The 17032-nt window shown below is 39.0% G+C and overlaps 1 protein-coding gene across 1 annotated transcript in view; it reads right to left on the bottom strand.

The window, feature by feature from the left end:
* Window positions 1–396: 396 nt before the first annotated feature.
* The window catches only part of POU6F2 (POU class 6 homeobox 2), a 302709-nt gene continuing 286073 nt past the window's right edge, over window positions 397–17032 (bottom strand). Inside the window, exons 8-10 of the mRNA XM_008921312.2 lie at window positions 12065–12233; window positions 4169–4337; window positions 397–999 (exon numbers count right to left, since the gene is read on the bottom strand). Of these exons, the coding sequence (XP_008919560.2) occupies window positions 495–999; window positions 4169–4337; window positions 12065–12233 (843 nt within the window). The 3' untranslated portion in view covers window positions 397–494. The remainder of the gene's footprint in view (window positions 1000–4168; window positions 4338–12064; window positions 12234–17032) is intronic.

Here is a 17032-nt window from a genome sequence, read left to right as displayed (position 1 = left end):
ACTAACAATCTAGTTTGCAATGCCATGTTTCTGACTTTGGTTAATAGTTTTCATAGTGAATCAGCACTTGATACCTGAAAGGCTACAATCACTCCTCCAGGTGGCAGGCTTGTATTCTCTTTTAAACAGATAAAAGTTTTTTCTTTTTTTTTTGTTTGTTTTGTTTTTCCTTAAAATGTGTTCATATTTTCATAATATACAGAAAAAAGTAAGCAGTTATTTGGTTTACTTTAAGTCCATTTAAAAAAACTGGCTTTTTCTTTTTTTTGGGAACTAATTCTACGACACACACACACACTAAGTGTTGTGTATTTTTTTTTTTAATAGGAAAACCCATGGACATTTATAAACTGTTCTGTCCTTCTTGTAGTTTTCTCAGTCTTTTACTTACAAGGGTGATGAATAGGTATTTTCTCAGAGTTCAAATGGTTGTGTTTCTGTTGGTGCAATTTTGTTTTCTGTGTGGTTTTGTTTTGTTTTGCTTTGTTTTGTTTTTAGGAATTTTCTTCCAGAGAGTCTGTTAAAGGCTCCATAGGAACTGCTGTCGCAGGCTCATGTTGTTTCAAACGTTTAATTGTGTTCTTCAGTGCTTGCCTCTTATTGCAGAACCAAACTCTAACTACTTCTCGGTCATAGTTCAGTTTCTCTGCAATCTCTGTCATTTCTTGCCCAGAGGGATGTGTGTTCTTCTCAAAGTGGGCATTCAAGATTTCAAGGGCTTGTGGCGTGAATGAGGTACGCCTCTTGCGCTTTTTGGATGGTTCACTTCCAATAAACTCGGTAAGGTTCTGCATACCTGCTCGATGGCGGGCCTCAGCCTCAGCCATCCACCGCTCAAGCACCGGCTTTATCTTCTGGGCACTTTTAGGGGTGATGTCCAGCTTTTCAAACCTGGCAGGATACAAAAGGCCAGGGTTCAGTTTGGCTGTCAGACTGCTAGCTATAGTGTTCTCTTGGGCTTCCTGTGGTAGGAAAAAGTGGCTTCTCAGGATGGTGTGTCTGAGGGAAAATTGAGAAAGAAGAGTCTTACACTGATGCTCTGCCAGGGTGGGACTTCCTGCCTGCCTAACTAATTGACTGGCAGAGGTAATTTACAATGGATTATGAAAACTGTCAGGTAGGTATATCTATAAGTATATATATATAAAACTAGATATTTAAGCTAACACATAATGAGCACTACAACAAAATTCTAAGTACACTAAATAATGTAGGTTAAGAGTCACATTTTCATATTTCTGATGATCTTCACAACCCTTAAGACTAAGTCTAACTACAGGAAATGATATCAAAGGTAATTGCATTTTATAATCTTATCTTTGTGATTAATCCTTTTGTTTTCCTTCCCATCCTGTGTTGTCCAAGCACCACAGCCTTAATAATACAAGCCAATGGCAGTCACTAGCCTCTGAATATCAGGTTTCCTTTCTGTTTTTTCAGCAATTTTCACTGTTTGTAAGTTAATGCTATATCCCTTTTCGAGGTTGGAAAAAGATTCCCATAGCCACGGTGGTGTTCAGCTGAAACAGCTGGACACTTTGCAATTATCTTGACTGCCCCCACAATGTGCAAAGAAGAACTCATGTTTTCCAGATGAAACCCAGCATAATAGTCTACTAATATGCTGTGGCACCAAGCTGAGTTTATTGTGGGATTTCTGCAAACTGTACCAGAATGATATCATTTCCTGTAAATAAGGTCTTCTATATATCATTTTGCCATCAAAAGTCTTTTGCCAAACCAGATTTTACAAGTATTATAAAACATCTGGAAAAGCAGCCACACAAAGCTTTAATCCTTTCAAAAACAAGCAGAAAAACTGAGTTCACACTTCAAGTCTTACAGGTAATTGTTTCTTTCCTTTACTGAGTTCATCCTCTTTTGCTACACATTAAAAAATCTTAACCCAAGTCTTCTGGTGCCACCCATTTGTATTTCCCCACTTCGCATGTTGCAGTATTTAATGTTGCAGAAAGGCAACAATTATTGCATGATGCTGCTCTGCTCTCCAGCCCAGCCAGTGCTGAAACACCACCACCACTACTAATCACAGCATGCTCTGGAGATGAGACAACCGAGTCAGTGCCTTTGTGCAAAGAAACTCAGTGACTGGAGTTGGTAATTTTTTGTGTCACTATTCAGCATGTGGAGGCAGCAGAAAATATTCCAGCAAGAAACAAAGCATTTCTCACAAACAAAGAATAAGACAAGGAATAATTTCAGATAATAACACTCCAAAGAATTTGTAACTGGTGCCTGACATCCTAATGTGTTATTGACTACAACATGTCCAGTGATATTTCAGGCTGAAGAGTGTGTTTTCAAATGTATTGTCTCAAGCTAAAGAAAACACTGTTATTTGCATGCAGAACATATCAAGGTGATATATTGCTAATATGACCTGCACAGGCCAGCAGGAGACTCTACTTTTGTCTTTGAGTTGGTTGTTCGACTTGTTTGCCTTACTGTCTCTTCCATTAACCTGGAGTTCATACTGAATCTCCTTTGGTACCCTTAAATGAAAAGTTAAATCTACTATTTCTGAGGAACACATACTTGTTCTTCAACACAGCTTGTCTTGGTGCTTAACAAAAAATACACAGTCATAGCTTGTTATTACACTCTGAAGTGGTATCCATCTGGAGCATGCAAAAGAAATTAAAAAAACCTGTAACCTTGCAAGTATTTGGGACCAGCTTGTGCACCCATTCCTCATGTTCTGAGAAATTTGTCCCTCTAAGGATCCCTCTGTAAAATGTCTCACCATCCCCAGTGTTTTCTCAAGGTGTGAGAAAGAATGAATGAAATGAGAAGACAGAAAACTAAACAAAAGCAAAGGAAACTGCAACGTGTCTCTTTAAAGTATAGTATATTAAAGAGCAACTTAAGGCTACAAAAAATTGTCAGTTGCTAAAACTCCACCTGTTTTAGGCATTCTTTATCTACTGACCACAAGGAAGAAAAAAAAATAAGAATTAAACCTTAGTAATAGGGAACAATAGCATTCATATCATTGGCACTGCTTGTTAGTGTTGATACTGTAGTACATGTTTGGCGTAACGATATACAAGTCTTGAAACAAATTTCCCAGCAGTAGTATCCTTGTATAGACTGAATAAAGGTTATTTTCTACAGGGAGGTATCTTATAAGAAAAAACAGTAGGGGAGACCATAGAAGTGAGAGGATCCTATGGAGCTTTTTGTATTTAACAACAATCAATGGGTTTTATGGAAAATCATTGAGCAAAATGTGAGCTGCAAGCTCACTACCCCATACTGATGTTATTTATAACCTTAGTCTTTAACTGCAGGAAAAGTACACTTCCGTTCTATGGGGAATACATTAAAAGTATAAAGAGCAGATAAAAAGACAGAGCATTTCATGGATCACCAAGAACGAAATCCACTTAAATGAGCTTAGAGTTGGTTTCTTGGCTTTCACTGATGGGGAAGGACTATAAGGCATTGCCCAAGAGGAAAAAGCTGTTACCTAAGTGTGTTTGTTACCTCATGCATAAACATGGGATTACTTTAACACACATACATGTATATAAGGCGTTTGCTTCTACTTTAACTCTGTCAAGACTGTATTATGATTTCTTATGATTAGGACAGATTTCTGCTTCTGTTTTGCATGCATGGGTTTGTCTTTTATCATTTGGGTGATAAAAGATGAATAGCTGCTGGTTTGCAAGATAGCAGGAAGGCTATTTTTTTCCCTTCTATGTTGCCTAGGTAAATCATCATTAACATCCTCTATGTGAAGTGCTAACCACAGTAATATAGGTTTTAACTTAGCAGGGATGCAGCCATGAAATATTTGTTCAGTAACCCTATCTGTAGAAAATGGCACAGTATGAAGAGGGTCAGCTGGTGCTTATCCAGCATCAGCAGGGTCTCCAGCTCATCTACGGAATTAAGTCTCAGTGCCAGAAACATTGTTTCTCACTTGTTTAAAAAAGAAGGAGATAAAAATAAAAGACCAAAGCTACTCTAGGCTTACACAATAAGAACATTTTATCTGTCAGTTAACATTATTGGCCAATTTAAATCTCAGATTAAATAATAAACTGTAAAGACAGGAGACTCAAACACAAGCATGCTCTTCACAATAAGCTGAATAATTATTAAGAATAAAGGGAGGAGAGTTTATGATGTAACTTGTTACCTGCAGATGGCAGACTGGCTATAGGCTGGGCCTTCGGTGGCGCTTAGGGCTTGGCCAACTTGAGTCTGTGTCAGGCCAAGGGACAGGCGCCGGATTTTAAAAGCTTTGGCAAATTCTCGGATTTCTTCCAGGTTAACCCCATCCACCTCTCCAGTGGCTGTTTGAGGATCTGTTGAGATATTTTTTTAATCATGTCAGTTCTTCGCATCACATATCAGTGGGATAAGCTTACACCAGCTTTCATTGTCAAGATGTTCAAGTTCAATTTTTTTAATACTTATCCCTTTCTCTTCTTCCCCAAACAGAAACAGATTTGCCTTGTCAGGTGTGTTATGAAGTATGTTCTTATTGCTAAAATGCTAACTAGGCTGCATTGTTTGCAGGTGCTGATGGAAGTTTTTCAAGAACTGAACTTCTGAAAATGGCCAGCTCACCTCAGAGTGAGCCCAGGTGCCTGGGCTCTTCACTGCCAGTTAAGCCTTGCAAAATCTTCCCTGGGTTGAGGAGTCATGTTCCCTGTTTTCCTTTCTTATCAGATAGAAAAAGAAGGCTGATGTTAACATATTTATTTCCAGTTTGTGGGGAGGGCTTAAATGTATGTATGAACTGCTTGGATTTTTAACTTAAAATCAGGACTTTCTGACTTATCTAAAATTAATGCCAAATAAGGAGATTCACAACCATTTCTTCCCTTTTCCACAATACACAACACAAACTGCCATCTGAACATCCAAAATAACCCAGCAAATGAACAAACCCAATAAAAATGCTGCCTTTAGAACCCATTTGATTTAAAAATCCTCTTTAAAATATGCCCTTCTGAGAAGCAGCCTTTCAAGCTTTTCATTCTGCCTCCCATCAGGTTGATAATCAAGGAGCAGCAACATTGGATTTGGATGGTAATGCTGCACAGTTTTTTACTTTTACATTAGCCCCTCAGAAGATAATACTTATGATGCTGTGAGAATAAATCTGTCCTTCCTCTCTATAGCAGTTTACTGACACAGAAGCCTTTGTCCCTGAAAGGGCACATAATAAAGCATGTCTACCACAGGAAAGCTCCTTTGGAGATGGATAACTCAGTCAATTTAGGACTTATCAAGGGAAATGACACAACAGCTGGAGAATGGAACTTTCTCCCCCCTCCCAAGCTACTGATCCCTGACTAAATGAAAGTGTTCACCAAGTCAGAGACAGCATGGGACTGGGACAGTGGAAGATTTCAAAGTGTTGTGCAATCCTGCATGTAGTGAAACCATTCTCCCGGTGAGACATCTCTATTGTTCTTCACCTCATTCCTCAGATTTGGAGGTGAAAAGTTTGCAGCACAATAACCCCTCGATTTCTGTAAATGCAAGCAGTTGTGCAAGGACAGAGCTAGACTACATTACTAAACCCTATATAAGAGTGGCTCCTGCTAGTATGACATAGCTGAGGGCTCATCAGCATTACAGTAACAAAGCTTTTATTTTCAGAGGTTTATAAGCCTGGTGTAAAATTTCCTTATGATGGAAAAACATCCTACAAAAAAATCTTTTTGTCCAATAATAGACAGAGGGTAAAGGGTTTTCTGATATATAAATTCAGCCTGTATCTATTCGTTTCTGGAGTGTAAGAAGCAGACACAGCAACAGTATTTTTAAAATTCTTGTGTATGCAACCAGGGACCACAGGTAAGCATTCACATAGGCTGAACCTAGTTTTGACAATGCTTCACACTCAGAATCATCTTTCCTGTTCTCACTGCTGTGCTTGAGCTCACCTGTACACCCATTTACTCCTTCAGTATAAAGCTAGGGTGCATATCATTTGCTTTTAAGTAGTCAGTGCTATGACAGTGGCCACTCAGGTTTATGAAGTAATCACTTCCATAAAACACAAATAGTGCTATGAAGACCATTCTATTGACATTATCATATAACAGCATAGGTCTGTTTTACTCTATTGCTATTAAGATACCATCAATACGTAGTCTTGAACTCTGTGAACTAATATATGTATGTACATAAATACATTCAAATAAATAATGGGCTTCGTTTAAGCACATTCTGAGCTCTCAGAATAGTTGTGCATATAGTGCACTTCATATTTTAGGAAAAGCGGCTTATTGAAGAAAGTAAATAAACAGTTGTTTCTTAAATTAATTGAATATTCCAGGGAAGGCAGCCCAGTACCAACAGGAAAATAGAGAATACCAGTTCTATTGAGTGGCTGGAACCTACAGTAACAGCATTTCAAGACTCCAAGTTTATATTATTGCATGAGGAAACAATGGCTGTTGTGTCTATGAAACTATTGGGTGCTGGAGAAAGGTAAGAGAGTTGTCTGGGACCATTTAAGGAGGTATGTGTACATATCTCATAACAAAAAAGAAAGACAGACAAAATTTCACCAGTTGTCCTGGTGGATGGTGAAGGTAGGTGAGGAGAGTTGAAGAAATAAAATCCACAGGCTCTCCTGCATTGAAATCCCTTTTTTTCTACTGAAGGGAATACTTCTCCCAATTTCGAATTCTTCTGAAAATCCCACGAGTTTGTTGGCAAGTGAAAATATGCTGTGATTTTAATAGTTAGGGGAAAGAACTGCTTCAGAGAAATCAGTGCACCCTGAAGGAGAAAGCAAATTTCTGTTGTACAGGGTTCTGCCACAGGAGGGATTACAGGGGGATGATTTCCCCAGTCAGACAGGAGGAGAAATAGCTGGCAGGGGAGGTCCAATGGAAAGTAAATTGGATAAGAAAGGCAGGACAAAACATTGATAATGGAAAATGGACTGGAGCTCAGGGGAAAAAAAGAATAATAATTTGTTTATGGGAAGCATTTTAATTTTATAGTAACAGATGACAGTAAAATGAATTCGGAAGGAAGAAAGGAACTTCATGGAAACACAAGCCTCAGAACAAGGGGAAACCAGTGATTTCCACAAAGAGAACATATGGTGGAAAAGTTAAAGAAATGAGCAGAGGGATGCATAGGAAAATGAAATTAAAAAAGGTAGGAATAATGATGTAGAATTGAAAGAAGAGACAACAAAAAAGACAAAAGAGAATAGAGACAGGATGAGACAATATGAAGAAATCATACAGAAGAAACAGGAAGAGTAGAGATGAATCTTGAATAAGTTCATCTTGCTTAGGCAGAACTTCTTTTTAAACATCCTTTATTTGGAAATAACGATTTTTTTTTGCCTTTAGAATAACTAGCACTTTTTGCTGGTTAGGGATGAAGGGGTGATGATGAGATAAAAGGGAAAAGCTATAAAGAAGACCACAATCCAGGGGAAAAAACAGGACAGGAATTAAAAAAGAAAGGAAAATATAAAAAAAAAAAGTAAGGAAATGAATCTTTTTAAAATTCAGACACATGTTAAAGAAAAAATACAAAATCATAGAGAAAATAAAGTTATTAAAGACCAGTTCTTAATACCTTCTCTTAATACTTGTACTTTAAGAATTTCTCTGATATGAGGCAACCTCTTGTAAAAGAGTTACTTTCTTTACAGTCACTGTGCAAAAGCTTGCCCCAAATATTTATTTACTGAAGTTAAGTTGCTCTATGCACTTTGATTAACCAAACAAGCTGGCTGAATGTGCCTGGCTTTACATGAACTTTGCTATATTTAGGAACAATTTCTGGAATATGGAAAATCTCTGCCAAGGTACTCAACTCTAGGACTGCTGCTGGAGGTCTGGACTGCAGTTTTGGAAGGGATGAGGAAAAGGAAGTAACAATATTCCTACCTCAGGAGGGATGAAGCAATCAAAGGAGGCCGCAAGTTGTTCCTTGCTGCCCTCATGCCTATGAACTTCTTTCAGAACCACTGACCCATTGCCCACCTCATCACACTAAAAGACTTTAAATGGACTTTTAGACACTACTTTTAAATCGCAGGCCTGGTATACAAAGGTCTGCAGCCGGTGTGGAAGCTATGAAGCTAAGAGGGCTTTGTTTAATTATGGGCCACAGCCTTGACAAAGAGGTGCTCCTGCCCTTTAGGGATCTGTGTCTAGAAGCTGAGCAGATTCTACAAAGAAGCAAAACAGGGATGACTTTCTGTCTATTTGTTTCCCCATGTGCAGTCACATTTGTATGCAAATGGATTTTCAGTCACATGAAACAATTTTCAAATTCATGAAGATCGTTTAATACTATTTGTCCAAAAAGTATCACTGGTTTATTAGCAACAATAAAAAGCTATGAAGGATCCTGTCTGACTTTTCATGTTCCATTACACAGGTTGTTTGATCTTTTCTTACTGCACTGATCATATTTTCCTCTTTCTTGTAGGCTCTTTCCACATTACTAAAAAGCAGTAGGTAGCTCTACTGTGCCCTGGAACACCATCACCATCACTGTGGCAGCTCAAGCAGGTTTAGGCAGGCAGTGTTAGCTCCAGTTTGTGCTTGGCTACATGCTTTCAAGGGTATGCTGGACAGACATTATGGATCCTTGAGATGGCTGGTTTACTTCTGTCTGTGTGAGAATGCTATGTAAATGGCAGAAGTGAGTTGATCTGCCTCTCATGCTACTCCTTCTGTTGGTCTTGAGTGGCTAGAGACTGGATGAAGCTGGAAGCATAAATTCAAAACAACTCTAGAAGTTTTTATTTATGTATAATTATCTATTATGGTTTTTTTTTTCAGGAGATCCCAATCAATAACATCTTCCTTTGGAATGCTCTTAAGACTCTGAATTCTAGTGAGTTAATGTCCAAATGCAACACCTTCCTCAATCTGATAGGATGAAAAGTCTCTTACGGTTGTGGCTCTAGCCTGCTTTGTGACAGGACAACAGTAAAGACAGAGAGACTGACTCGTTGCTCTTCTTGGTGATCATTTCCCATACTCCTCTGATGGCTTCTAGGGAGTGTGGGAGTGGCATCAGCATGATTTGGATGCAGAGGGGGCAAAAATTAACCTTTAGTCTAGAAAAGAAAAAAAAATGATGGAAGGAAAAAGCCAGACTACTAAGGAGCATGGATTTGAGTCTGGACTGGAGGGAGAGAGGGCCTGACTGTGCAGAGAGTAGTAATCACTGTGGTAGAGAAAAGAAAATAGGTAAAAAGAAGTAGCACTAGTGATAAAATAAGATAGAGGAGGACAGAAACTACCTAATAAAAAGACTGGTAACAGGGCACAGGTATGGTCTGGGGGCAGCGACTGAATGAGAGCTGGAGGGGAGGAAGTGAAAAGGGAAGAGGAGCTGGGCAATGATGGACTATAGTGAAAGAACTGCAGGGAGAAGGCTAGAGGAAAATGGAGGCAAAGGGAGCATAGACTGTGTGGAGAACAGTGTGAGGAAGTAATGGGACTGGAAAAGGATAAGCAGTGAATGGAGTCAAGCCTGAGAGGATCAAATAAAAATTCTATGTTCATTTGTGTATCTCCCACTCATGCCCAAATAGAATCATAGAATCATAGAATCCACCAGGTTGGAAAAGAAATCCGAGAGCATCAAGTCCAACCCCTGATATATAGATATTCCTGTGCCTCATACTCCTCTGCTCTCAGCCAAAAGCATAAGCACAGCATGTATCTTATTCCTTTTAGAGCAGGACAAACAAGGTGATAACAGAATTATCAGCTTTTCCATCCATCCAACAGAAGATCTCCTATTTCCAACTACAAACATAAGCATTATCTCACTATATGATTGATTTATGTTATTTTTTTCCCTTTGTAACAACCTTGAAATGTATCCAAGGAAAAAATAAAGGTAAAAGAACATCCTTAGAGCTGCAGAAATAAACACTCAGAAGCTACAAAATTCTGGAGTTACAACAGCCCACAGCACAGTGTAGCATAGATTTTGAGCCCTGGACTACCAGTTAATTTTCATGTGCCCTGTCCAGTGCACAGGATGAATTGTCCTTCATTACAGTTGAAATGATTGATGTATTGCCTTTTTACTTGTTCAGTGTGTGGCCCCAGACCCCTATTAAAGTCCTTCACTCAAGACATCTCCTCTTGAGCCTTTCTGTTTTTTTTTTAAATCTTAATTTATTTTATTGTGTTTCTACAAGATGAGAGTCTTCCCCTTCTCATTCACAAAGAAGTGGACAGATATTAAGGGAAAAAGCATTTTTGGGTACCCAGTCTAGGTCAAGCAGGAAATGGTGTTTTAGATTGTCTTTAAATGGTTCTTGATACAGTTCTACAGTGAAAGGGCACTTAAAATTGTAACTGTGAGTACCAGGTTCTTCTGTAAATTAAAGTCCAGAATCTCAAGATGGATATTGAGGGAGCACTTGCGAAAAATCTCTTTTAAGTGATTTGCCTGCTGTTGCACTAGAATTACATAGCAGACAGAAAGCTTCAGGTCTTTAGGCTGCTATTGCCTGAGACAAGACCATCCTTCACCCTTCTACAGCTCCCTATCTCAAATGTTATACAAACTGGGGAACAGCTCAGTGAATCAGGTAAGGAACAAACCTTGGGACAACAGCCCCCCTGTTGCATTAGTAATTCTGATGCATCCCTAAGACAATTCCATTGGGAATGCACTGAAAGAAGGATGAGGAAAAAAATCATGATTGCATGATTTTAATCACAATAAAATCTTGTTGCAATAAAATACATGTTCTAAGAGGAATTGCATACAATTGAACAAATAATTATTTTTCTAGCATCTCCTAAATTTTGATGGGCTTATTCCGCAAATTTAAAGGAGCTTCTTCCATGTTGCTTTTATTGTAAATAAGAATGTTCACAAGAGGAGCTATTCTGGACTAGCCATTGAAATATAACTTATTCCACACCAGCTATTTTACTCAATTTTCCCACATAGACAAGGGGTAAACTTTATGTATTTTTAACATGAAGCCTCTTATCTTACAAGCATGTCTACATGAGAAAATTTACTGACAGATCAACAACAGTATATTTATATCACTATAATTATAACTGTAGCTATATGCAGATATTTTTATTACAGAATAAAAGAATTCACACTGGGAGTCATATCAGCATAATTTTACCACTCTAGCTCTACTAGCTACTTCCCCATATAAACAATCTCTGAAATAAACTAACCAACATTTTTTCACGTATTTTCTTGCATGACAGTTTCTCCAAGCCCTTCATAAGCTTGTATCAATCATATATTTTACATTAACAATATGGTATGAGCTATAGTGTTTGTTTACGTGAAATATGTACATGAAACATCACTGAACAAGGTCATCCAAATCACTTGATTTTTGCAGATGTGCAAAAACTGTTAATATGTATACTCTCAGCCCATTGTTATTGCTATGTAAAGACCAAAGTTAGGGCTGATAAGCTAATAGCAAAGACCCTGATCTGTGTGATCTGCAAGAAAGGGCTGTTCAGGTCAGCTAACACTAAAACTCAGTTTTACTGCAGCATGCTTCTTTCTTCTCCCCCACATGTTCCAGTTCGTTCTTGTTTAAATTGTGCAAGCTTTTCCTGGCCAGAAAAGTCTCTTACTCTAGATTTGTCTTATACAAGGGTTTGTAAAATGGTTCACTATATCAACTAAACAAAAAAACAAGCAGCTTAACTGAAAGTAGGAGAATCTGTTTGCCCACCAAATTCTGAGAAATGTAATTCATTATACCGACTAATTCAAAAACTTCTAATTTCAAAAAAACATAAACTACATTTCAGTTATAAGAATTGCCCTCATTAGTCAATTAATGGCTGCTACCATTTTTATGACCATTTACAGCATTGATTACAATTTCTCAAGGCATGTTTACCTTCAGCCACATCCATGACAGCACTTAGTAGTTCTTACTGGCGAGAGTCACTCTACTTAGCAATATACAATCTACTATATTTAAAAAAACAAAAGGAGGGAAAGCAGATCAGGAAACTCAGCATCGAGGAGGACAAACAGAGGGGAGAATTAAGGAGAGCCAAGGAGCAATACTTACTGCTGACTAACTGGCCAACGCTCAAAGCTGAAGAAGAGGAGGATGAGGAGGAAGAAGAGGAAGCCTGACGCACTGGGCTTTGAGACATAGATGCTTGACTGTGAGCCAAATGCAGGAGATTGGATTGTGAGGCTGCTTGTCCCACTTGCGTCTGGGAGGGCTGATGGAGCTATATGTTAAAATGTAAAAATAGGTATTTAGAAAGTGAACCAGTAATAGAAAACCTTCAGTGCACCATCTCACCCATCTACTTCTGGGGAACAAATCATATCGGAGCACTGAACACCATGGGCTTTGTTTGGGTGACTGTTACAGAGCAATCTGAGCTGTTTTGAATGCTGTCTTTCAATTTTTACTCAGTTTAACTGGATACTTAATCTAACTAGAAGCTAAATACTGTTTTTGAAATTGGTGATGAGACATATGACATCCACAGCAGCATTCTGACTTATTAAATGTATGAGCTTACCTTTTTTCTGACTCATTAAGTTAGACTTTTATTCCCTACATAGGTTCTCATATAAATCAGCATTGTTTCGGAGACGTCCTTTCATACTGCAGGACCAGGGCCAAGAAGAGTGGGAATGGGGAAGAAGGACATAAATCGGGGCAAAATCTCTTTCCTACGGGAAGTAATAATTTGTTTTATGACGTCAGATCTATCAAACAAATAAAAGTGATGAAAACTTATTTCGCAATGGATGAATTATCCTTGACTAAAACTCACAGGGAAACTTCTGATCCTCACTCACATCAGGACTGTAAGCAGTAAGACACACATAAAAAGTCTAGTGAGTATGGTAAATGCAAATGATACACTGTGATACATGAATCTGAATTTTTTTTTACAAATTTACAAGATTATAGTCTTTGGTTGTTCACTAGGGGAAAGGAAAGAACCATTAATCCATTCTGCCTATTGTCTTGGTTTGAAATTGCCCCCCCGGAGTCGGGGGGCCTAGAGGTGAGGTGATTGGGTCCCAGGGCAGTCTCCCCTGGAGGATCAATCACCGCTCGTTTTGTTTGCTCCTGTGAAAAATCAGATATACACAACTGCCGGAAGTGTGAGTTGGCAGCTGTGTGTGTAAGAGAGGATTAGAGACATGAGGGGTGGCTGGGGGGCCCCCGAATCAAGGGGGCCCCTGGGCCTCCTCTGCCTTGGTTCGACTAGGGCTGGGGCAGTTTCCTTGCCTGTTCTTCCCCTCCACTGTAAAGGCAGTTGGAGCAGACTCGGAGGCCAGCTAGGGGAGTTGCAAATATTTACTCCCCTAGCAGGCATGCTTGGTACTGGAGCCGAGCCAAGAGATGGGCAAACATGCTCAGAGCTTGGAGAAGTGGCTGCGACTCGTTTGTAGAGCTAGAAGAATTCCAAGTGAAATTGGAAATGGGCCAAAGGGCTTGGGAGTTGCCCCTGCAGAGGTTTGACCAGGGGCAGCCAAAAACTGACTTGGAGAAGGAATGAAAATTCCAGGACGCGTGCACGTGATAAGCTGAACTGAGCTACAGCACCTACAGAAGCGAGGGAGAGAGAGAGAGAATCACACAGCAGAGATTGGCACGGAACCAAGAGAGCACAGACTCAAACTATTTTCTCGGACTTTGTAAGGAAGAAAAGACTTCAGTAAACAGCTGGAGGTTGGTGGGGGGAGCGGATCAGAGAAAACCTTTTTTCCCTGAACACTCCCATGAGAGAAAGACTGCTTAGCTATCAGCCCAAAGGCTTTTCCTGGACTGAATTAAGGGAGAGGCTTAGAGGGACTGATAGAAGTGTGTAATATTGTATATATATAGTTGCTTTTAGCTTGTACAGTATTTAATTTGTATAGAATAAATGCATATATCTTCCCTTCCCTTTTCCCCCTACAGAGATGTCTCGCCTGAAAGTTTCTCTCCGGTGTTAAGGTAAAATTGTGGGAAGGGGTGGGGGAAACCTGGAAATTGGATTTTTAGATTTTTGTGGTGGTTCAAACCACCACACCTATAATATGCTTTCATGTGAGACTGAAGACTAGGAACATTCTCTGGTACTGATTTTCACATAAAACTCCCAGAAAATCCAAGGGCAGTCTCTCTACAGAATGAAGGTACACAATGGACCTTACAGTTCTGAATTGGATTCTAGTAGTCCAGTAAAGCCCTTTCAGAGCATAAGAATACAGTAATACAGTTCTGATGTACTCTGGTGACTGCTACTTATACCTTTATTTTATGTTGATTCTTGGTAGTGATCAAAAAAGATCATAAAAATATCCTAAAAGGCTTCACTTTTCACCAGGAGCTATTACCTGCATTTTCTAAAAGGGGAAAAGATAATGGCCTATTTGGTCTTGCTTGAAGTCAGCAATTCAAATCTATTTCTTAAATGCTAAGGAGTATGAGTTTTTTGATATCTAACTGAACAAATGACTTTAGAAAAGGAGCTACATTCATTAGTAACAGTCAAATTATATGTATTATGCTCCCAGGACATAGAAATGACTGATGCTAAGTAGAAAACAAATTGTATAGCACTGTAGATCAACGTATCTGTTCACATTCAAGATGACATGTTTCCGTGGAATATGAATGAACTATTTTAATGACAGTGTTCCTCTTACAGTCTGTTTAAGAATGGAAAAAATTACAACTTCTTTTTCTACCTTCCACATGGAATGATGAAACAGAAAATGAAGCAAAAACTTTGATTTACTCTTTAACAATAATGACAATTATTTATCTGGCCAGTTTTAGCCTATTCTGACTTCCTTAGGGACCAGTAAACAAAAGCATTTTATTATCTCAAGGATTTTGGAGTTTGGATCAAGCACAATTAAAAAAATATAACTGGCACTTGATCAAGGGCATGATAGTTGAGAAGCTGATTGAAAGGCTTTCAGATTTCAGACTCATGCAAGCACTGGATATCTTAAAAAAATTTCTCTAAGGACTGGATTTTATCTTTAGACAATTCTCAACCCAGAATATCTACTTGTATAATATCTTCTCCTAGGGAAACATCCCACTAGGAGGGCTGGCCTCCTCTGAACACTGCAGAAATGGACTCTCTGCCCATCCATTATACCCACATCACATCCAGACCGCAGCTTTCAGAAACAAGCAGGCATTTGGGGTCTGGGTCTGTTGTCTGAGGGAATCTCTGGCAAAACTAAAGATTTCAGTCTAGGCAAGGGAAGATAAGTACTGTATTTAGATGAGTTGGATGCTTTCACACCATGTGGAACAGTCTTAAAGATGTTAGTACTTATCTATGAGGATGGAGGAGCAAATGCAGCAGCTATCTTTAAAGAGAAAGATCTGCAAAATTATAGTCCAGTCAACTAAACCTCAACCGTGGCAAAGTACTGAAAAAATAAACAATTTGTAAGCACCCACAAGAAAACAAGGTAGCAATGGACAACATGGATTGTTAGGAACAAACTGTGTCAAACCAATCTGATCTCCCTCTAAGACAGGGTAATTGGCCTTGCAGACAGGGAAAAAGCAGTAGGTGGTTTGACTTTACGAGTGTCTCGACACTCCCTCGTGTGACATTCTTTAAAACCTAAGGAAACATAGTTTAGGCGAAATTGCTGCAGAATGAATGCAGAAGTAGCTGGAAAATAAAACTGAGAGGATGGATATCTGTGGAAATAGAATTGTGCATGCATGGTGCTTCTGTCCTCATTTTGCACTATTTAATATTTTCTTGATGAAGCAGAGAATATAATTAGTAAATTTACATGTTGATAACATGCTGGGAGGGAATTTCGACAGGCTGGATGCAAGGATTAGGAATCAAAATGTTGCTATCAGTTTGAACATGCCAGCTGCAATCCTGGGGTCTTACAAAAGTGACATAAAGGCACTTCCCATACCAATCTGTGTGAGTGGGAGTGGTGTTTGCAGTGCATGTGAAGTGCACCTTTTCTACTAAGCATGGGAGAGACCTCTGCAGAGAGGAATGCCATGTACACAGCTAGATGCCAGACTTCAGAAGACACCTGGCACAAACTGGCCACGTTAAATCTAAAGAAGGGAAGACCAAGTGGAATATGATGCCTGCTTTGAACACAGGCAGAGCTAATGAGGAGATATTTATTCTGTCTTACATTTTATACTGGAGAGAATGAGACATAACCTGGAAAGTTCAAATTAGTTTCTGGGAAAAGCTGTCTAACGTGGCAGTGAAGCACTGGCATAGATTGCTGGTGGAATCTGTGGATTTTTATGAGAATGCTTAAGAGCAAGTTAGCTAAAAATAGTTACTCCACCTGAGAACAACAGAGTGGTCTGGATAACCTCTTGAACCTTCCTCCCATAATTTTTTTATTATTCTAAACAATTTCCCATCAGTATTACTCAGGCAGATGGCAAATCCAGCATTTTCCAGCCATGCTACACATAAAGTTCGTGAACAATTGAACTGCTGAGCATGTGCACAATAAATTTGAAGCTTCCAGGAAGCTCCAAGAATGAGAGGGCATTCTGCATTCTCCAGTTGTGCATGCAAGGAATGCACACAGTCAGAGCACATGCACAGTGTGATGGTTGAGGCTAGGAAGTGTTTGGTTTGGTACATGTATTGTACAATGCATTTGCAAATATATCTTTGAAATAACTGGGATACCCAGAAGCTTGACAGTTTTCTTGTTGAAAGTCCAGAAATCTTTAAACAAATACAGAAATTCCCAAAATATAGCTGCGCAAAAAGGAATATGGCTAGTATTCCTACACAGGAACAGGTGCAAAAGCAATATATAAGGGATATTTACAGATTGTTGGTTTATGACTCACTGTTTGTGAGGGAGAAGCAAGCAATTGGGTTGAAGAGGCTAAAGAGTCACCTTAAGACTTGACCAGAGACTGAGGGAGGATTCCATTTTTAACTCCCTACATAATTTCCAGCACCCCCTCTGATTTACAGACATGATGGTTAAGCTGTAAATGTCCCGCTTAAAGAACAATGATAGTTATCTATGTCATGAAATT

The sequence above is a fragment of the Manacus vitellinus genome, unplaced genomic scaffold (assembly GCF_001715985.3).
Source record: "Manacus vitellinus isolate BGI_N305 unplaced genomic scaffold, ASM171598v3 scaffold_3_pilon, whole genome shotgun sequence".
In the NCBI taxonomy this organism is placed as follows: Eukaryota; Metazoa; Chordata; class Aves; order Passeriformes; family Pipridae; genus Manacus; species Manacus vitellinus.
The sequence above is the reverse complement of the archived record's forward strand: the minus strand, read 5'-3'. Positions and strand labels throughout refer to the sequence as shown.